The following is a 22,327-nucleotide window of genomic DNA, read 5'->3' as shown; positions in this document are numbered from 1 at the left end:
ACCTGTGAAAAGTATTCTTACAATCTGGGCCTCCACCATTCAGCAGGAAAACATGCTGATGGCTTCCCAAAAGCAGCAGGTTTTGTGCAGTGTCTGCATAGGTCACATCAGAATTCTTTTGTCAGATAGATCAGTTGACTAAAGATACTTGAAGCTAGCTGTGCCCTGGGTTACATAGCATCTGAACCATAATCCTATTGTCTGAATAGCAACTACAGTTTCAATATATTGTTCGGTAGAATGTATTTTTATACCTCAACGTTAATTCCCATAAAACATCTCTTTCCAATGCATTATTTTGGATTTGTTTTTGTTCCATTTTTTGCACAGTATTCAACTGAGCTGTGATTTGAGCAGGATGTAACATCCTTTCCAAGGCAAACAATTATTATTATTATTTATTTATTTATTTATTTATTTATATAGCGCCATCAATGTACATGGTGCTGTACAGAGTAAAACAATAAAATAGCAAAACCCTGCCGCAAAGGCTTACATTCTAATAAAATCATAATAAAACAAAAGGAAGGGGAAGAGAATGCACCAAACAGGCACAGGGTAGAGTAAAACTAACAGTATAAAAGTCAGAGCAAAATCAAGTTTTAAAAGCTTTAGGAAAAAGAAAAGTTTTTAGCTGAGCTTTAAAAGCTGCGATTGAACTTGTAGTTCTCAAATGTTCTGGAAGAGCGTTCCAGGCGTAAGGGGCAGCAGAAGAAAATGGACGAAGCCGAGCAAGGGAAGTAGAGACCCTTGGGCAAGTGAGAAACAAGGCATTAGAGGAGCGAAGAGCACGAGCGGGGCAATAGTGTGAGATGAGAGAGGAAAGATAGGAAGGAGCTAGACAGTGAAAAGCTTTGTAGGTCAACAGGAGAAGTTTATATTGGATTCTGAAGTGAATTGGAAGCCAATGAAGAGATTTCAGAAGTGGAGTAACATGGTCAGAGCGGCGAGCCAAGAAGATGATTTTAGCAGCAGAGTGATGAACGGAAACCAATGAACTGATGTGAGAAGAAACTTGCTTTTCTAAAACCTTAAAAGGTTTCAAAGCAAATAAATGATGCACTATATGTTATGTAAATATTTTCTAATTATACTAACATATATCATAAACAAGAAGACATATAGGTGGTAATGATAAATGTTTAGAGATCATTTTTAAATATGGTAGGCAGAATATAAATCTATTACATAATAATGGAATAGGGCACATAAGCTACTGTGCGCTAGCATGCAAAAAGAATGAAATTCAGCCACCCAAAAGGCCATTTCATGGCAAATTGATCTGCTTTGTAAGACATCTAAGGAAATATTTATATCAACCAGACATAAAGGATTGTTGTTAACTTGCTCTTTCCACTAACAATTCTAAGTAATTTAAGCAGGGTGCTCCAAAGTTTCAACTCAACTTAAATGAACCCAGAAGTGATGAAGATAACAGACGTCCCTTCCAGAACATTTGCTGGACACATATCTTATTTCCTTGACACCATTTGAATAAGAATGTCTAATAGTTTAATTTTGACAGTCCTGTTTTTCTACTGAGTAACTTCCTTGGAAAATTACAATGATTTGGGTAACATTTATTTTTTACTGACAATATATGAAAACTAAATATATACTGCATAAAAAAGAGAGGGGGAAATATTTTAGTTACCCTGAGTCTTTTGATGCTCCTGACTTCCACAGCCGGTTTCTTCTTGGGAGTTTTTTGCAAGCATGTCCATAGCTTTTTTATTCTCAGTTGCTTGTGATTCCATCTCTTTATAATCATTTATGCATGTGTTGTCCTGCTGGAAGAGTTCTTCTTTTGGAGGATGAGAAGGTATGTACTGCTCCTCCAGGTTTAAGTGAATGTTAGCACTTTCATTTATTTTTCTTTCCTTGTCATGGTAATCAGAATCCCTTTGAGGACTGCCTTCACGTAATTCATTTGGCTTCTGCTCAATGTCCAGATTTAGATGTTGTGCTTTAGTAGCTGTATTATTACCTTCAGAGCCACCAGGATTCCCGGCATTTTCCTCTTCTGACCTTAAGCTTACTTCCATTATTTTATATTCGTTTTCATTTCTATTTAATAAGGTGTGCTCATCCTGCACCTCCAATTCAGCACCTAAGGCGCTCATTATGGAACATTCTTGGTCTTTCTGATGTACTGTTACTATTTCTTCAAGTTCATTTATATCAGGTTCCATGATAAGGTCATCTTCTCCCACCTCATCTACAGTTACTAGCTCTTCCATATTAGTTGGATACCACGTCTCAGCTTCCATCTCACTTCCACTCTCCCAATCCTGTAAAAGATGTAAATCTCATTGAGAAGAGGTCACTAAATGGATATTATCAATGGTCCAGTTCAGATGCAACAACAAACCATGGTTTGTTATTAAGACAAGCAGCAGCATACCTAAGGCTTACATGTTTCTTCTGCCCTCTCAGCCTCCTCTGCACACGAAGGAAGACGGAAAGCTTTTGCTTTCACTTTTGAATAAACCAGTTTCCTATGTCCTATGGAAATCTGTCCAAACATGGGTGACTCTGGTTTATTCTAATTAGTTAAAATAAACTAGGATCAAACCATAGTTTGATATTCATCATGTTTAGTTATGTGTGAACCAGAACATATTTAGAGGGGCTATACGAAATATTTTTTGACCGGTCGACCTAAAGATGTAATCCTTTCATATCTTTACCAGCGTGTTAGTCCCAGTGAAAACAATAGGATTCACATACATATATCTGTGCAGAACTGAAATACAGCCCATGGTCTGTTGTTGCATTATGCACAACTACTGCTGCCCAGGTTCGCACAAGATGACAAGCTGGGCGATGAATATTCAAATGACCACCTCCATGCACTGGCAAGCACTTCAGCTGTCTTGGCTTAAATAAACCATGGAGGGATGTTTGATTGTATAAGGAAAGGAAAGGAACCTCTCGTGCAAGCACTGAGTCATTACTGACTCTTGGAGGGTCGCCAGCTTTCGCTGACGTTTTCTTGACAGGCCTTATAGTGGGGTGGTTTGCCATTGCCTTCCCCGGCCGTGATTACCTTTCCCCCAGCTAACTGGGTACTCATTTTACCGACCTCGGGAGGATGGAAGGCTGAGTCGACCCGAGCCGGCTGCCTGAAACCAGCTTCCGCTGGGATCGAACTCAGGCCGTGGGGAGAGTTTCAGCTGCAGAAACTGCTGCTTTACCGCTCTGCGCCACACGAGGCTAAACCAGCCCTAAAAATCAAAACCAGTACTTTGATTTGGGCACAGAAACAGACTGGGAACCAAAGAAGTTGGCAAACCACAGCTGTAATGTGTTCATGTTACTAAGTCCTAGTTAAGCACCTCACAGCTATATTCTGAACTAACTGAAGTTCCTAGACCTTGTCCAAAGGCAGCCCCACATATAATGCATTAGAGTATATAGGAAAAATGCATTAAGCCATTTAAACTGATCTGGAAGCTATAGATTGCATTAGATTTGAACAAAGCCTGAGCAGAATTGGGCCTCTTCAGTCCTGTTCTGTTACTTCCTGAGGGCTTCCCTCTGATGTAGACAGTACTGAAGCCATTCCAGAATGAAGCTTTGTCCATGACTTGTGTTTTGGAGACACAGACTTCATGTCTCTTGCAAATAGCATATTTCGAGTTTGTTTCTAAACAATGATTATTAGCATGGAAAGCATGGACAGAGTGAGCACATTTGAGTGACTGACAGGTTCATCTTCTAATCCTAGGGCACATTTTACCATGGCCTCGAATCACTGAGTTTTGGGGAGGGATTGAGTTTAATTAAGAGTTTTATAAAAATTCTGCTGTCTTCCATTTCCTCAGTAGACTGTAGCAGGTCAGAGTAGAAAGAAGTGATAGGTTCTTTCTTACTAAAGTTATATTTGTTTAATTTTATTAAAAATCATCCTTTCTTTTCTGCTTTAACGTAGTCCTCCCTTCAGAGCTTTTTTTTAAACATGGCTGTTAAATAGCTGTTTATCTGATGTATCTACATTGATTTAATTACAGAACTGAGCTCCAATCACTATATAGAGTTTTTCCTTTCCTGCTTTTCCTCTATGTAACCTCTAGTGGAATAGTGCAAATACACAAGTGAAAAAAGCAGTTTCTTATGTTTTCACAATTAAATGCTGCATTTTCCTTGTTCTAAAAAAATGGCCAAAAGTGTTCATTAGATACAGTAGCGAAATTGGAGGGTCACTATGTCATCTAACATCCATAAGTAGGAAATGACAAGCACTCAATAAATACCTTGTGTAGAAAAACCCTGACTTTTTCCTGCAATTTTTTTAAGACACTGTATTTGGTTTATCAGCTTTTCTGTGTTGTGTTCTCTCACACACACTCTCTGGTGTGCATTTGTTTTTCTTTGGAATTATGTAGTGAATCCATTTTCTCCTCCCCTAGCTAGGAAAAAATAATTAAATAATTTGAATTTAGGCTTGTTGTTCTTCTCTCTCTCTCTGTGTGTGTGTGTGTATGTTTCATTAATTACCATATCATTTATTTATTTATTACATTTTTATACCACTCAATAGCCGAAGCTCTCTATCATAATAGTATTATTCCCTATTAAGCATCTTAATTCTTTGGTCCCTGTACCTTTCCTTCTTAAAATTTGCAGATTTCTTGCCTGGGGAACATCTATGGTATGTGCCATTTTCAGCCAAATCCCCCCCCCCCACACACACACACCAAGAAAAAGACCCGGGGAGAGGAAAGAAGAAACAAATTTGAGGGCTCCCCTTTCACATGAACGACTGCACCTTTCTTTCTGAATTTTTTGCAGGTTTCTTACTTAGGGCCATCTCTAGGCTGTTCATCATTTCCAGAACAATGGTTCACAAAGAATATAAGGGGGTAAGTGTTCGGCAGGTCCTCTGTGTGTGTGTGTGTGTGTGTGTGTGTGTGTGAGAGAGAGAGAGAGAGAGAGAGAGAGAGAGAGAGAGAAATTATTTATATACAGTAGGTATGTTTTCTCACATTTGGTAGCTGTAATCCCCTCCAAAGGGGCTACTATGCCTGCTATTATTCAGATCTCAACAACAGAAAAAAAGTTATAACCATTTTTTTTTAATTTCCCATGGTAGTCAATAGGAAGCACAAAGCCTCAGATTTCTGAGCTTCAACTTGGATTTGATACCAGGTTGAAGCAGATGGGACTCCGAGCTAAATTGGCCCATTTTCCAAAGTGCCAAATCAGGGGGTCAGTATATCTCTCTACTGGAAGCAAACTGGGGGTCAGTATATCTCTCTACTGGAAGCAAACTTTATGGCATTTCTGGTTGTTCACTCCAGTCATACGTATGTGCTGACCTATCTGCCCTCCATGTTTTAATTGGTGCAATGTCATGGCAGTGGGTTTTAGGCTGGTCTTTTTCATTTCCTATTGCATTATAGCAATCCATAGTGAGGACTTTTCTCAGTGCAATAGTCCTTATAGAGCTTCACAAGGATGGAAATCCAACAGGGTTTTCAGCTCCTTCTTTCCATCAGTCATACTAACACAGGCAGGCAGAGAAGATAGTAATAACTTGGTTGTTAATTATTATCATATTGGATAATATAATAGTGAATGAAATAATCTTGAATAAGTTCATGGCAACAGACAGAGAAACCTTCTCTTTACAAAAATCTGTTTCTGTTCAAATGACAATCTATAGCACAAATTTTCTTTTAAAATCCAAGTATGTGTATAAAATATAGTATGCTTATTGTTTCGCTTATCATTGCTTAACAATTTGATTTTATTGTTTTTAATTGTTTTTATTCTTTGCTTATTCCCCTGGGAACAGCAACGCTGAAGGGCTGGGCTGAAATTCTTCCTAACAAACTAATAAAAATTAAACCTATTTGATTCCCTGCCATTTAGCTTATTCTTCTAGTGTCCTAGAAAGGCACTAAGGGCAGATACCCTCAGGAGATCAGTTTTCTGCTGCTTACAGATACTGATAGCTTTCACATCTGACGATCAGCACATGACCCTAAAGACATGATGCTGGAAAACATCCAAGGACATTGGTCTGTTTCTTCAGAGCTAATCTGAGGGACTAGCTTTTCAATTATTTAATTAATCGAAACCATTTAAAAGTGAATTTATATAAATTCTCAATATTCATATCATTTCAATGAAGTTTAACTTCAAATTAATTTGTTTTGCTTCCACTTAAATGTGACAAACTATCCTATCTTTGGAGATAATTTAGAAAGCTGTATACTCTTTTGAAGGATACCACATTTTTGATTGCCAGTGCCAAGTATTCAATGTAATCTATGTGTGCAGAGAGCAACTAAAAAAAGAGTCTGAGAATCTGTCCAAAGAAGCAAAGGTCATGAGGGGATAATTATGAATCTCCTGAAGACTTTTAGAAATGCCCTTTAAAAGGGGTGTAATATTTCACTGACAAATACATTCATTGTGTTTGCTTCGAGGTCTAATTCAAGGTGATGATGGTCATGTTTACACCAGCCGTTTTGTTCCTGAATAATATCGAAGTCGTCCCTACTGGGGCCACATGACACACAGTTGATCCCGCTGTGATCTCGGGTCGACCCCTCAGTTATTCAGGAATATCACTGACTGGATTTGTAGCGGTTCTTCCAGGTACGTCGCTACAATCCCAACGTCAGCAGCTGGTGTGTCCCCCCCACCCTTCGCGAAGTTTTTGCTGTTCGGAGCGAGCTCTCTGCTCAGCAAACAGCCAACCCATGGTCAGGGACGTGGCCAGTATTTTAAGAGGTATGCGGGAGTGGACTGTCCGCCATTTTTGGCACAGTTTTTGATTGGCTATTGGCATGTTGTGGTGCCTACCATGTGTGTGTGTGTTTTTTAAAACATATCTCTGCACAGCATCACATATTCACTGGACCTTCTATCCACCCCTTGCGTAGTTGCGATTTTGCATTTATGCACATCCCTCCCGATTCATTAAAAAAAATATCCCCGTAGCCATGTCTTCTGCGTATCCCCGCCCACTTGTGAAAGCACAGTCAGGGGACACACGTTCTCCCGCAACAGCTCTCCTTTACTTGTGGGAAACTTCCCTCACGTGTGCCCCTTGAGCAACAATCACGCAAGCAGGAAAACTCGCAACCACCCCTCCTCTTTCCGAAAGGGCAGTAGGTGTATACGAGGCCGATGATTACCTTTAAAACTCTAAACAAACTTGAGTCCTGAATATCCTACTGCAAAGGTTCCCAAACTGTGCTCCACGGAGCACTGGCGGCCTGCAAGCTAGGTAGTCTACAGAAAAGTTGCGTAACAGTCAAGAATATCTGCACTTGGCCCTGTACTCAATTTATTTTTTTCTGATGATGGAAATCATGGCACTTTTGACCAGGACCAAATTATTAAACATGCTAAGAAGGCCCTGGCCTAGGGTCCATGATTTTCATAATATGGGGTGCTAGCTCAATCTTACTAATTTTCCCCTAAAAATTTATCAGTTAAAGGGCCCCGACTCAGCAGTCTGGCTTAGACCCCATGATTTTCATAATATGGTGCTAGATTTCATAATGATGCTAGTGTTGAAAATTACAGGAATCACTGTAGTGATTCCTGTTGTTAAGGCCGATGAGTAAGTTGAGCATTCCACCATTATATTTATTTAGCGGGGGGGGGGGAGGGGAACCTAGGACCCTAAAATGAAAAATATTTCAGGAATCTTTCTGAAACGCGGGTACTGCCAGAAAGAAATGCTGGCTTTACATTCCCTGCGCGTTTCAGGGAGATTCCTGAAATATTGAGGTCTGGGTGGGAGTTTAAAGGAGAAAAAGGGAGAGAAACTCTGTCCGTCACAATCTGCTTTGTTTTTCTCGGGGGGTGGCGACTTTTTTTTTTGCGCACTCGTAGCGCAAAAGGGGAAGCCTCCCGGTGGAATCCAAAAACAGGATTAAATTCCCCTATCCATCCGATTGATGGAATGGCCTTTCTTTTTTCAAAAGACCGTTCCATCAATTTTTAATTAATTTTTAAAATCCCCATGTTTCTCAATGGGGAATCTGATAAGCTCACGCATGCGCGTGAGCATCAGAATCCCCAGAGGGAAACGGAGAGCAGGGAGAGCGCGACGGGCCAGGTAAGTGGGGTTAGGGGAGCTTGCCTGGAGCCGCTGCTGCATTCGTGCAGCGGCGGGCCCAGGCGTAGCGGGGGGGGGGGAAATCGGGGGGGGAGAAGTCGCCCCCCACCCCCCGGTTTCACCTTGTCCGTCGGCTGCAGCCCGGGGTTTCAATTGAGCGCCCGGCTGCACCCGAAAGCAAGCCGGGCGCTCACTTGAAACCCCGGGCTGCAGTCGACTTGGGCGGAGGGGGGGGGAGGAGAGGGGCCCCCGCGTCGCTGGGGTGGGGGTGCGGGGGGACCTTCCCTAGCCTCGCCGCAGCTCGAACTGCGGCGGCGAGGGCAGGGAAGAGCCGCGCCGCTGGTGTGTGTGTGTGTGTGTGTGTGAGAGAGAGAGAGAGAGAGAGATTGATTCCCTGGTCTCCGCTGCTGCCAACCGCGGCAGCGGCCGGAGGCTAGGGAGTCAATCACTCACTCACTCACTCACACACACACGCAGCCGACTTGGGCGGGGGAGAGGGGGAAGAAGAGGAAGGACTTCCCTTACCTTCCTCTTGCTGCTCTGGTGGGGAAATGGGCTTCCCCGACGGAAACGGAAGTGACGGCACTTCTGTTTCCGGCAGGGAAGCCCATTTCCCCACCAGAGCAGCAAGAGGAAGGTAAGGGAAGTCCTTCCTCTCCCACGGCGCGCGCGCGCGCGCGCGTGTGTGTGTGTGTGGGGGGGGGGTGTGGGGGAGTGTTGGGGGTGTTGTGTGTGTGTGGGTGTGTGTGTGGGGTGTGTGTGGGGGGTGGAGTGTGTGTGTGGGGTGTGTGTGGGGTGTGTGGGGGGGTGGGGAGGTGTGTGGGGGTGTGTGTGTGGGTGGAGGTGTGTGTGGGGTGGGGTGGGGTGTGGGGGGGGTGGATGTGTGGGTGTGTGTGGGGGATGTGGGGGGGTGGTGTGTGTGGTGTGTGTGGGTGGAGGTGTGTGGGTGGGTGGGTGGTGCGTGTGTGTGTGGAGTGTGTGTGTGGGTGTGGGGTGTGTGGGGGTGGTGTGTGTGGGTGGGGTGTGGGGGGGTGGGGGTGGGGTGTGTGGGTGGGTGTGGGTGGGGTGTGGGGGGGTGGATGTGTGGGTGTGGGTGGGGGATGTGGGGGGGGTGGGGTGTGTGGTGTGTGTGGGTGGTGTGTGGGTGGGTGGGTGAGGTGTGTGTGTGTGTGGAGTGTGTGTGTGGGTGGGGGGGTGTGGGTGGGTGGTGTGTGTGGGGTGTGTGTGTGGGGTGTGTGTGTGGGTGGGGTGTGTGTGTGGGGGTGTGTGTGTGGGGGTGGGGGTGGGGTGTGGGGGTGGGGTGTGGGGGGGGTGTGGGTGTGTGGGGTGTGGGTGTGTGTGGGTGTGTGGGATGTGTGTGTGTGTGTGTGTGTGGGGTGTGTGTGGGGTGGGGTGGGGTGTGGGGGGGTGGATGTGTGGGTGTGGGTGGGGGATGTGGGGGGGTGTGTGTGGTGTGTGTGGGTGGAGGTGTGTGTGTGGGTGTGTGGGGTGTGGGTGTGTGTGGAGTGTGTGTGTGGGTGGGGGGTGTGGAGAACCTGGTGAAATCCCCTCTTCGTCACAACAGTTAAAGCTGCAGGAACCCTGCCATCTTGACCAGATACAAAAGAGGCAAGGCTCCTGCGACTTTAAATGTTGTGTTGAAGAGAGAATTTCACCAGGTGCTACATGCATACAAATGACACCTGCTGAAATTCCCTTTTCTATGCAACTATTAAGCAAACAGGAGCCCTGTACTCTTTTGCATATGGCCTCCCTAGCCACATGAAAAGGAAGAAAGGGCTCCTGCATTTTTAACAGTTGCCTAGAAAAGGGGATTTCAGCAGGTGTCATTTGTATATATGGAGAACCTGGTGAAATTCCCTCTTCGTCACAACAGTTAAAGCTGCAGGAACCCTGCCATCTTGACCAGATACAAAAGAGGCAAGGCTCCTGTGACTTTAAACATTGTGATGAAGAGAGAATTTCACCAGGTGCTACATGCATACAAATGACACCTGCTGAAATTCCCTTTTCTAGGCAATGCACTCTGCCCATGTTCATAGAATCGTAGAATAGCAGAGTTGAAAAGGGGGCCTATGAGGGCATCTAGTCCATCCCACTTCTTAATGCAGGAATTTAGCTGGCAGTTAGGGAGAACTTCCTCCCTCCAGTTATCGTTGCATGTTTGGCTCACATCAGCCACAGGCAATGCACTCTGCCCATGTTCATAGAATCGTAGAATAGCAGAGTTGAAAAGGGGGCCTATGAGGGCATCTAGTCCATCCCACTTCTTAATGCAGGAATTTAGCTGGCAGTTAGGGAGAACTTCCTCCCTCCAGTTATCGTTGCATGTTTGGCTCATATCAGCCACAGGCAATGCACTCTGCCCATGTTCATAGAATCGTAGAATAGCAGAGTTGAAAAGGGGGCCTATGAGGGCATCTAGTCCATCCCACTTCTTAATGCAGGAATTTAGCTGGCAGTTAGGGAGAACTTCCTCCCTCCAGTTATCGTTGCATGTTTGGCTCACATCAGCCACAGGCAATGCACTCTGCCCATGTTCATAGAATCGTAGAATAGCAGAGTTGAAAAGGGGGCCTATGAGGGCATCTAGTCCATCCCACTTCTTAATGCAGGAATTTAGCTGGCAGTTAGGGAGAACTTCCTCCCTCCAGTTATCGTTGCATGTTTGGCTCACATCAGCCACAGGCAATGCACTCTGCCCATGTTCATAGAATCGTAGAATAGCAGAGTTGAAAAGGGGGCCTATGAGGGCATCTAGTCCATCCCACTTCTTAATGCAGGAATTTAGCTGGCAGTTAGGGAGAACTTCCTCCCTCCAGTTATCGTTGCATGTTTGGCTCACATCAGCCACAGGCAATGCACTCTGCCCATGTTCATAGAATCGTAGAATAGCAGAGTTGAAAAGGGGGCCTATGAGGGCATCTAGTCCATCCCACTTCTTAATGCAGGAATTTAGCTGGCAGTTAGGGAGAACTTCCTCCCTCCAGTTATCGTTGCATGTTTGGCTCACATCAGCCACAGGCAATGCACTCTGCCCATGTTCATAGAATCGTAGAATAGCAGAGTTGAAAAGGGGGCCTATGAGGGCATCTAGTCCATCCCACTTCTTAATGCAGGAATTTAGCTGGCAGTTAGGGAGAACTTCCTCCCTCCAGTTATCGTTGCATGTTTGGCTCACATCAGCCACAGGCAATGCACTCTGCCCATGTTCATAGAATCGTAGAATAGCAGAGTTGAAAAGGGGGCCTATGAGGGCATCTAGTCCATCCCACTTCTTAATGCAGGAATTTAGCTGGCAGTTAGGGAGAACTTCCTCCCTCCAGTTATCGTTGCATGTTTGGCTCACATCAGCCACAGGCAATGCACTCTGCTCATGTTCATAGAATCGTAGAATAGCAGAGTTGAAAAGGGGGCCTATGAGGGCATCTAGTCCAACCCCCTTCTTAATGCAGGAATTTAGCTGGCAGTTAGGGAGAACTTCCTCCCTCCAGTTATCGTTGCATGTTTGGCTCACATCAGCCACAGGCAATGCACTCTGCCCATGTTCATAGAATCGTAGAATAGCAGAGTTGAAAAGGGGGCCTATGAGGGCATCTAGTCCATCCCACTTCTTAATGCAGGAATTTAGCTGGCAGTTAGGGAGAACTTCCTCCCTCCAGTTATCGTTGCATGTTTGGCTCACATCAGCAACAGGCAATGCACTCTGCTCATGTTCATAGAATCGTAGAATAGCAGAGTTGAAAAGGGGGCCTATGAGGGCATCTAGTCCAACCCCCTTCTTAATGCAGGAATTTAGCTGGCAGTTAGGGAGAACTTCCTCCCTCCAGTTATCGTTGCATGTTTGGCTCACATCAGCCACAGGCAATGCACTCTGCCCATGTTCATAGAATCGTAGAATAGCAGAGTTGAAAAGGGGGCCTATGAGGGCATCTAGTCCATCCCACTTCTTAATGCAGGAATTTAGCTGGCAGTTAGGGAGAACTTCCTCCCTCCAGTTATCGTTGCATGTTTGGCTCATATCAGCCACAGGCAATGCACTCTGCCCATGTTCATAGAATCGTAGAATAGCAGAGTTGAAAAGGGGGCCTATGAGGGCATCTAGTCCATCCCACTTCTTAATGCAGGAATTTAGCTGGCAGTTTGGTAGAACTTCCTCCCTCCAGTTATCGTTGCATGTTTGGCTCACATCAGCCACAGGCAATGCACTCTGCCCATGTTCATAGAATCGTAGAATAGCAGAGTTGAAAAGGGGGCCTATGAGGGCATCTAGTCCATCCCACTTCTTAATGCAGGAATTTAGCTGGCAGTTAGGGAGAACTTCCTCCCTCCAGTTATCGTTGCATGTTTGGCTCACATCAGCCACAGGCAATGCACTCTGCCCATGTTCATAGAATCGTAGAATAGCAGAGTTGAAAAGGGGGCCTATGAGGGCATCTAGTCCATCCCACTTCTTAATGCAGGAATTTAGCTGGCAGTTAGGGAGAACTTCCTCCCTCCAGTTATCGTTGCATGTTTGGCTCATATCAGCCACAGGCAATGCACTCTGCCCATGTTCATAGAATCGTAGAATAGCAGAGTTGAAAAGGGGGCCTATGAGGGCATCTAGTCCATCCCACTTCTTAATGCAGGAATTTAGCTGGCAGTTAGGGAGAACTTCCTCCCTCCAGTTATCGTTGCATGTTTGGCTCACATCAGCCACAGGCAATGCACTCTGCCCATGTTCATAGAATCGTAGAATAGCAGAGTTGAAAAGGGGGCCTATGAGGGCATCTAGTCCATCCCACTTCTTAATGCAGGAATTTAGCTGGCAGTTAGGGAGAACTTCCTCCCTCCAGTTATCGTTGCATGTTTGGCTCACATCAGCCACAGGCAATGCACTCTGCCCATGTTCATAGAATCGTAGAATAGCAGAGTTGAAAAGGGGGCCTATGAGGGCATCTAGTCCATCCCACTTCTTAATGCAGGAATTTAGCTGGCAGTTAGGGAGAACTTCCTCCCTCCAGTTATCGTTGCATGTTTGGCTCACATCAGCCACAGGCAATGCACTCTGCCCATGTTCATAGAATCGTAGAATAGCAGAGTTGAAAAGGGGGCCTATGAGGGCATCTAGTCCATCCCACTTCTTAATGCAGGAATTTAGCTGGCAGTTAGGGAGAACTTCCTCCCTCCAGTTATCGTTGCATGTTTGGCTCACATCAGCCACAGGCAATGCACTCTGCCCATGTTCATAGAATCGTAGAATAGCAGAGTTGAAAAGGGGGCCTATGAGGGCATCTAGTCCATCCCACTTCTTAATGCAGGAATTTAGCTGGCAGTTAGGGAGAACTTCCTCCCTCCAGTTATCGTTGCATGTTTGGCTCACATCAGCCACAGGCAATGCACTCTGCCCATGTTCATAGAATCGTAGAATAGCAGAGTTGAAAAGGGGGCCTATGAGGGCATCTAGTCCATCCCACTTCTTAATGCAGGAATTTAGCTGGCAGTTAGGGAGAACTTCCTCCCTCCAGTTATCGTTGCATGTTTGGCTCACATCAGCCACAGGCAATGCACTCTGCCCATGTTCATAGAATCGTAGAATAGCAGAGTTGAAAAGGGGGCCTATGAGGGCATCTAGTCCATCCCACTTCTTAATGCAGGAATTTAGCTGGCAGTTAGGGAGAACTTCCTCCCTCCAGTTATCGTTGCATGTTTGGCTCACATCAGCCACAGGCAATGCACTCTGCCCATGTTCATAGAATCGTAGAATAGCAGAGTTGAAAAGGGGGCCTATGAGGGCATCTAGTCCATCCCACTTCTTAATGCAGGAATTTAGCTGGCAGTTAGGGAGAACTTCCTCCCTCCAGTTATCGTTGCATGTTTGGCTCACATCAGCAACAGGCAATGCACTCTGCTCATGTTCATAGAATCGTAGAATAGCAGAGTTGAAAAGGGGGCCTATGAGGGCATCTAGTCCAACCCCCTTCTTAATGCAGGAATTTAGCTGGCAGTTAGGGAGAACTTCCTCCCTCCAGTTATCGTTGCATGTTTGGCTCACATCAGCCACAGGCAATGCACTCTGCCCATGTTCATAGAATCGTAGAATAGCAGAGTTGAAAAGGGGGCCTATGAGGGCATCTAGTCCATCCCACTTCTTAATGCAGGAATCCACCTGGGATTCATCACAACATTTAAAGTCACAGGAGCCTTGCCTCTTTTGTGTCTGGTCAAGAGGGCAGGGCTCCTGCAGCTTTAAATGTTGTGATGAAGAGAGAATTTCACCAGGAGGTGCATGCATACAAATGACACCTGCTGAAATTCCCTTTTCTATGCAACTGTAAAAGAGGCAGGAGCCTTGTACTCCTTTGCATATGGTCACAAGGTGGGGCTGGTGACTCCGATGTCAGTGGGTCTATGAATCCGTGGTATATGCATAGGATTGTAGGATTTTATGTCTAACCTTGCATAGGATTGTAGGATTTATGTACCCACAGATTCATAGCCCCACCGACATTGGAGTCACCAGCCCCCTGCCCCTGTGACCATATGAAAAGGAGCACAGGGCTCCTGTATCTTTAACAGTTGCATAGAAAAGGGAATTTCAGCAGAGGGGAACCTGGTGAAGTTCCCTCTTCATCACACCAGTTAAAGGTGCAGGAGAAAAATATATTTTTACTTAATTAACATTAAAGAATGCACAATGGTTGTGCATTCTTTAATGTTAATTAAGTAAAAAATATAAATTTTTTACAGTTATATTTATAAATATAAATTTCAGCAGATATCATTTGTATATATGGAGAACCTGGTGAAATTTCCTCTTCATCACAACAGTGAAAGCTGCAGGAGCCTTGCCCTCTTTTAAATGGAGTCACTCTAGTACAGCTCCTGCAGATTTCACTGCTGTGATGAAGAGGGAATTTCACCAGGTGCTGCATGAATACAAGTGACACCTGCTGAAATTCCCTTTTCTATGCAACTGTAAAAGATACAGGAGCCCTGTACTCCTTTGCATATGGTCACAAGGTGGGGCTGGTGACTCCGATGTCAGTGGCTCTATGAATCCGTAGGTATATGCATAGAATTGTAGGATTTTATGTCTAACCTTGCATAGGATTGTAGGATTTATGTACCCATGGATTCACTGACATCGGAGTCACCAGCCCCCTGCCCGTGACCATATGAAAAGGAGCACAGGGCTCCTGTATCTTTAACAGTTGCATAGAAAAGAGAATTTCAGCAGTTGTCATTTGTATATATGGAGAACCTGGTGAAATCCCCTCTTCATCACAACAGTGCAAGCTGCAGAAGCCGTGACCTCTTTTGTATCTGATTACTCTAGTATAGCTCTTGCAGCGTGCACTGTTCTGATGAAAAGGGAATTTCACCAGGTGTCATTTGTATATATGGAGAACCTGGTGAAATCTCCTTTTCATCACAACAGTGAAAGCTGCAGGAGCTATACTAAAGTAACCGCATTTAAAAGAGGGAAGGGCTCATTATCCTTTACAAAAAGCCATGAAATTCAATGAACAAAAAACCTACGGTTTATAAAACAATGTTAAGGCCCTACACTTTTCCACCAAGCACCAAAAAGCGGGGAAATTGGGAGTTAAGGCTCGCCAGCCTTAACGCCACATCCTCCCTAAGGAGGCAGAAAGTACCAGTGAAATTCTCATTCTGCCAAAGCAGATAAACCATGAGGACAGGATGGAGAATAGGATATGCAGAGGTGACTGTGGGGTTGTGGAAAACTGATGACGAACAACTTAGAGCCACCTACTTCTTTTTTTGTTTAGAGCAGCCCTTCCCCAACCTGGTGCCCTCCAAAGATGTTGGACTGCGACGACGGAGCAGGTAAGAAACCCCACCCCCTCCTGCCTGGCTCTGCTGCCAGGTAAGCCCCAACCCACTTACGTGTTCCATCGTCACTGGGCCTGGACTTGAACTGAGCACCCTGGTCCATCCAGAACCTCAATTCAAGCCTGGGCCTGGGGACGATGGAGCAGGTAAGCAACCCCCTCCTGCCTTGCCCCTTACCTAGACCCACTGCCACTGCTGTGCAAACTGCAGCAACGGCTCCAGGCAAGCCCCCACCCCAGCCCACCCCACTTACCTGCTCCGTTGTCGCTGGGCGCCGGCTTGAATCGAGTGCCCTGGTCCACCCGGAAGCAAGTCTGCACCTGCAGCCTTGCTTCTGGGTGGACTCAGGGGCTCAATTCAAGCATGGGTCAGGCCATGACGGAGAAGGCAAGTTGTGGGGTGCGACAGTTTGTGCAGTGGCAGCTCCAGGTAAGGGGCCAGGCAGAAGGGGGGTTGGCTGGAGCTGCTGCACTTAGTGCAGCGGTGGCAGCAGGTCCAGGTAAGGGGCCAGGTGTGTGTGTGGGGTTCTTACCTGCTCCGTCGTCACCTGGCCCAGGCTTGAATTGAGCCCCTGGGTCCACCCAGAAGCAAGGCTGCAAGTGTGGCCTTGCTTCTGGGTGCACCAGGGCACTCTGTTCAAGGCCGGGCCCAACGACGACAGAGCAGGTAAGCAGGGTGAGGTGGGGGGGGGGGCTTGCCTGGAGGCGCCGCCCTACGTTCCCCATCCTGCTGTCCCAGCATTCCTGACCATGGGACATACTGACTTGCAATGATCAATCGTTGCAGTCCAACACCTTTGGAGGGCACCAGGTTGGGGAAGGGCTGCTCTAAACAAAAAAAGAAGTAGGTGGCTCTAAGTTGTTCGTCATCAGTTTTCCACAACCCCACAGTCACCTCTGCATATCCTATTCTCCATCCTGTCCTCATGGTTTATCTGCTTTGGCAGAATGAGAATTTCACTGGTACTTTCTGCCTCCTTAGGGAGGATGTGGCGTTAAGGCTGGCGAGCCTTAACTCCCAATTTCCCCGCTTTTTGGTGCTTGGTGGAAAAGTGTAGGGCCTTAACATTGTTTTATAAACCGTAGGTTTTTTGTTCATTGAATATACATATTAAAATAAAGGCTATATATGTGCTTTTATTGGTAGAACAAAACACATTAAGTGATTCACCAAGACTCTCAAGCAATTTTCCACTGGTCCATAAAAATTCTCCAAACTTCATATAAACTCTGTTCAAAGAGTAATTGTTCCAGCCCTTTGACTATTTTGCTTGACTTTTTCTTCACAGTTTCTAGCTCCATGATATGCTTTATGAGATGCAGAAATGTACACAGTATTCCAAGTGTGGTTACACCACAGATTTTTATAAGGGAATTACAGTATTGGCAGTTTTATTTTTTATTCCTTTTCTAATTAACCGCAACACAGAATTAGTCTTACAATTGATGTTCACTGGGGCATCATTTTCGTCAAAATATCCACCACAAGCCCAAGTTTTCTTTCTTGGTCAGCCACCATCAGCATATATATGAAGTTAAGATTTTTTGCTCCAGCGGGCATCACTTTACACTTGCTTACATTGAACAATACTTACCATTTTAATGCCCATTTTTCCAATTTGGAGAGATCCTTTCAGAGCTCTTCGCAATCCCTTTTTGCTTGAACCACTCTAAATAATTTGGCTTTGTTAATAAACTTGGCCACCTCACTGCTCTCTCTTAATTCATTTATGAACAAATGAAAAAGCACTGCTCCCAATACTGATCCCTGGGGGACCCCATTGTTTATATCCCTTTATTGTGAGAACTGATTATTTCTTCATGGGGCTCATCTACACCTATCAGCTATTTGGGATGGGGGATCATGCCCCAGCGTGCACACGGCAGCACGACGTCCTGGAAGTCAGGAGGGATGCTCCAGTGCCGAGTGGGTTTTTTTAAGCATGAGCTGGTCGCACACTTGCAATCCTGCACAAAATGTAAGTAAAAACAACCATCCCCCTCAAAACTCAGCACCAAAAAGCACCAGCAGCCATCCTGGGGATGGCAAAACTGATGCCCCCCCCCATGGGCATGGAACCCTCCTCTGCAGCTCCGTGCCCGTTTGCAAAGCCCCACAACTTGTGCGGAGGAGAGAGACCTAGGAGCCTGCGCTACTCCACCCGCAGTCCTCGGGGTTGTCCCGTGACCGCGGGAAAAAACAGGATAAATGCTGTCCATTTTATCCCAGGGAAAGTGAGAGGTCATCCCCAGTTGACCCCGGGATCAGCTGTGCATCATTTAGACGCACAGGGACAACCTCGAGCTGACCCAAGGATAAATGGAGATATGCCCCTAGTCTCTGCTTTCTTTTCTTTAACCAGTTACTGATCCATAAAAGGACCTCTCCTCTTATCCTATTACTGGTTAGTTTGCTGAAGAGTCTTTGGTGAGGGACTTTATCAAAAACCTTTTGGAAGTCTAAATAAACAATGCCTAACAGATCACTCCCATCCATTTGCTTTCTGACATTCTCAAAGAACTCAAAAACGTTAGATTTTGTGCTACCTTTTCTGACTTGCAGAATACTTTCTACCTGAGATTTGACCCTCACCTTCATCAGTTTCCTCATTTTGGAGAAGTTTCCTCTTTTAAAGTCAAATATGCAAGTGGTGGACTTCCATAGCTATTTCCCACTTGAATATACATAAAAATTGATAGCTCTATAGCCACTGTTTCCAATCAGCTCAACAACACCCATATGTCACACTAGGTCCTAGGCACCACTTAGAATTAAGCCCTGGTTCACTTCCTCTCTGGTCAGTTTCATGACCAACTGATCTAGGCTTTTGATAAATTGTACCTCTTTATTGTGACTAGAACTCACCTTCTCTTTTCTTGTGCTTTCCACAGAATCTTCTCTTTCTTTCATCAGTTTATTTATAGGAAAAGGGCTGTTCTCCACATTAAAATCTTTTTTTTCAACCTAAGACAGAGATTGTCTATGGGTGAAGACAGATGTCGTATAAAAAGTGAACTCACAGTGCATTCCTCAATCATGGTGTGTGCCCAGTTCCTCCCACCTTCACAATTTGATTGATAGATGTATATAACAGCAAATAAATTAGTGATTCAACTGTGAGTGCTGCTCTTCCCTCCATGCTTCAGGCATGCAGCCTGTTTCATTTTTGTTTTTAAATTTGACTGCCTCATGTACTTTTATCAAGTCACTTGCTGTCTTATTACAAAGGAACTAAGAGGCATGATTTTTTGTTTTCTAAACTATTCTGGTGACTGTGGGGAAAGGGAACACTTTCTTTGTGACATGATGGGTCACCACTGAAGCAGCACTGGGCTAGCCAGCTGCTTCTGCAAGACCTAAGAACCAGTTATGTCAAAGTTCAACCGTGGAGAAGACCAGTACATTTGGATTGAAACATTGAAGGTGCTTCTAAATCCAACCCACTGCTCTAAAAATGTTTTGTATGTCTTCAGCATAATAGTAGTGACACTTGATCATAAATTTAAATGGTAACATTATTTTGTGAAGGTAGCCATGTGCATTTTCTGGTTTAAATACCCATACCATCACCACTGCCAAAGGTAAAAAAATCCTATGGATAGGCATGGAACAGCCTTTCCCAACCTGGCCCATCATTCACTAACCAGCATGATTATTGGCTGTACTGGTTGGGGATGATGGAAGTTATAGTCCACCTGGGCATGAGGTTTGGAGGTAGGCTGCTATAAAATAATGCAATCTTTTGAAACTTTTAAAATAGTTTTTTTTTTTAAAAAAAAAAGCTCCTTCTGTTATATAGAAGTACTAATCACAGAATGGTCAACTTCTGAGCAGTTAAAAGCCCTTCTATGAGCCTAAGCAGCTCTTTGGATCCTAACCACAAGGAGGAAAAGTAATAATTCTGAAGATAGGAGTTATCAGAAAATGCAGGGAAGAAGTTGTTAAAGTCATTCATTCTTAATTGATATAAGTTAAGGTTAGGCTTCACTGCCTGAAATAGAGCAAAACTAATGGATTATCTTCCATATTCTGGAGAACTTGTCACTGTCAAGTCAATGGAAACAGTGACCCTTTTATTTACATTAAAATCACTATATCTCTACTTCAGCGTTCTGTGGAAATTGAAAAATGAAAATGAAAGTGATCTAATGAAAGTGATCTACTCTACAGGACTGTACTGAAAAAGGAAAACATTGTAAAATTACTTTGTAAATGATAAACCATAAGACATTTCCCAGCACATGTAAAGATGAAAAACTGGGCAGGGATGTTCAGTTTTTCTTAATCTTACACTGAAGGATTTTATGCAAATTGTATCAAATGTGATTTTCCTTTTATAGTGATAACTTCTAATATGCATAGGTGTAGCTGTTGCGATATGTTTCTCATGGTCCTCTTTCTCTATTCTATTCTACTAGAGGCTTTGGTTTGCATGTCCTTGTGATTTAGTGAGGTCATTCTCTGGCAGAATGACAGAACGGTGACTTACAGATCAGCACCACAGTCCAGTATTAAAAACAAAAACAAAAAAACATCGATGGTATGAATGCAAGTCAGCTCTTCACCTGACTTGCAGAAACACTTTTATGCCCTAAGTAAGCAACAGATGGAGAGACATGGTTTTGGTGGGAGCTACATTTTCTGTGCAATTTAGTTCACAGAATCACTGAAGTTCTTTTATAAAGGGGACACAGATTAATTAAGAAGGCTCTCATAGTATTTCAATAACAACTTAAATGACTTATTACCTCTTTCTCAGTTCCTCCTCCTTTCTTCACGTTAACTTTTACAGAGGCACAAGACAGCTCTTCCTCTGCTTTTTTGTCATTGTCCTTAATTTTTTCCTTATCACTTTGCTTTTGCCTGATACTGTCAGCCATCTTGTTGGGCTTTTGTTCTGATGTTTCTTCTTTAGCAGAGTCTTCACAGTGCGAATGTCTGCGCTCTCTTGATCTTGATTTTTCCTTTCTTTTGCACTTTGGTGCTGCATCTAGTGACTGTTTTTGATACTTATCAGATTTTTGCTTAGATGGTTTTCTGTAATAGTCTTCTTCTCTGTTCTTATATCCAGGCAAACTATGAGCCCCCTTTGCATTGGGTGAACCCCCCCTTAAGTGTTTTTCTCTGTGCCCTCTGCTTCCTTCAACACGCTCTTCCAAGTCTAGTTTGTCCAGATGGCGTGAATAGTGTTTTCTCTCATGCACCCATGTGTCAGTCCTATCTCTTTTCTCTTCCCCATTCTCTCGCCATGACACTACTTCTCTTTCTTCCTCCCTTCGGGAATAAGGGGACTGATCCCATGTCTCTCTTCCATTTCCCCAGTCTGTCCGGTTTGTACTCAGTGGACTGTGAGGGGAACTACAGGAAGTAAAGCTTGGAGTATGTGATCTTGGGGACAGTGAACGGCTTATGGGGCTGCGAGACCGAGGCCTTTCAGGTCCATACCTACTGTATAAGGAAGAAGTAGAATGTTGCTTATAAAAGTTTGTAAATAAACTAATTTGTTCCTCAAGTGCCACAACAGTTTTCATGATTTTTATCTATCTCTAGAAGTAGTAAGATGTATTGCAAATTGTATCAATATAGTAATGGTAAATATCATGGTTGCTTTATGTCTAGGACTAAGCAGATAACTTGAACATATTGTATAACTACTACAACATCATCATGTATGGAAACAGTAAGATACAACCATATAATCAAACTCTAGTGGTGTTCAACAGAATGGATATTTGGTCAAAATATCTATCTAGCTATCTTATCTGTTCACAGTAATTCATACAGCATCACTCCAATGCATTAAATACAAGTATAACATGGGGAAGAAAATCATAATCTAAATTCCACTGAGTTCAATGAGGCTTACTCCCAGGAAAGGATTGCAACGTAAAGGCGCAATTCTATGGGAAGCGCCCTGGGTAATTGTAAGCCCCCCAAACTCGGCAACATACAAGTATCCAATGCAGAGCAGTCAAAGGACAGAGGAGATCCTCTCCTTTGTGCTTCATCCACCCTGCAGTTGTTGCTAGATGCTCGATTTTGATGGTCTACCTGGGGAGCTTCAGAGTGGGAGGGGGAGGACATGCGTTGCATAGGAAGCTGTCTAAAACAGCTTCTGGGGTTTCCTCCCCCACCCCCAAGACCACCCCCTTTTCACTCCCCAAGAGGCAGCCACTCCAGTTCACTCCATGCTGGCTGTGAGGGGAGGGGAACATAGAACAGTAGAGCTGGAAGGTGCCTATAAGGCCATCGAGTCCAACCCCCTGCTCAGTGCAGGAATCTACCTTAAAACATCCCTGACAGATGGTTGCCCAGCTGCCTCTTGAATGCCTCCAGTGTGGGAGAGCCCACAACCTCCCTAGGTAACCGGTTCCATTGTCATACTGCACTAATAGTGAGGAT

The 22,327-nt window shown here is 44.6% G+C and overlaps 1 protein-coding gene across 1 annotated transcript in view; it reads right to left on the bottom strand.

Annotated features, from left to right (window-relative positions):
* The window catches only part of RBM20 (RNA binding motif protein 20), a 122,216-nt gene that overhangs the window by 12,161 nt on the left and 87,728 nt on the right, over window positions 1-22,327 (bottom strand). Inside the window, exons 9-11 of the mRNA XM_063133250.1 lie at window positions 20,674-21,370; window positions 18,791-18,889; window positions 1,655-2,291 (exon numbers count right to left, since the gene is read on the bottom strand). Of these exons, the coding sequence (XP_062989320.1) occupies window positions 1,655-2,291; window positions 18,791-18,889; window positions 20,674-21,370 (1,433 nt within the window). The remainder of the gene's footprint in view (window positions 1-1,654; window positions 2,292-18,790; window positions 18,890-20,673; window positions 21,371-22,327) is intronic.

The sequence above is a fragment of the Elgaria multicarinata genome, chromosome 8 (genome assembly GCF_023053635.1).
Source record: "Elgaria multicarinata webbii isolate HBS135686 ecotype San Diego chromosome 8, rElgMul1.1.pri, whole genome shotgun sequence".
Lineage (NCBI taxonomy): Eukaryota > Metazoa > Chordata > Lepidosauria > Squamata > Anguidae > Elgaria > Elgaria multicarinata.
The sequence above is the reverse complement of the archived record's forward strand: the minus strand, read 5'-3'. Positions and strand labels throughout refer to the sequence as shown.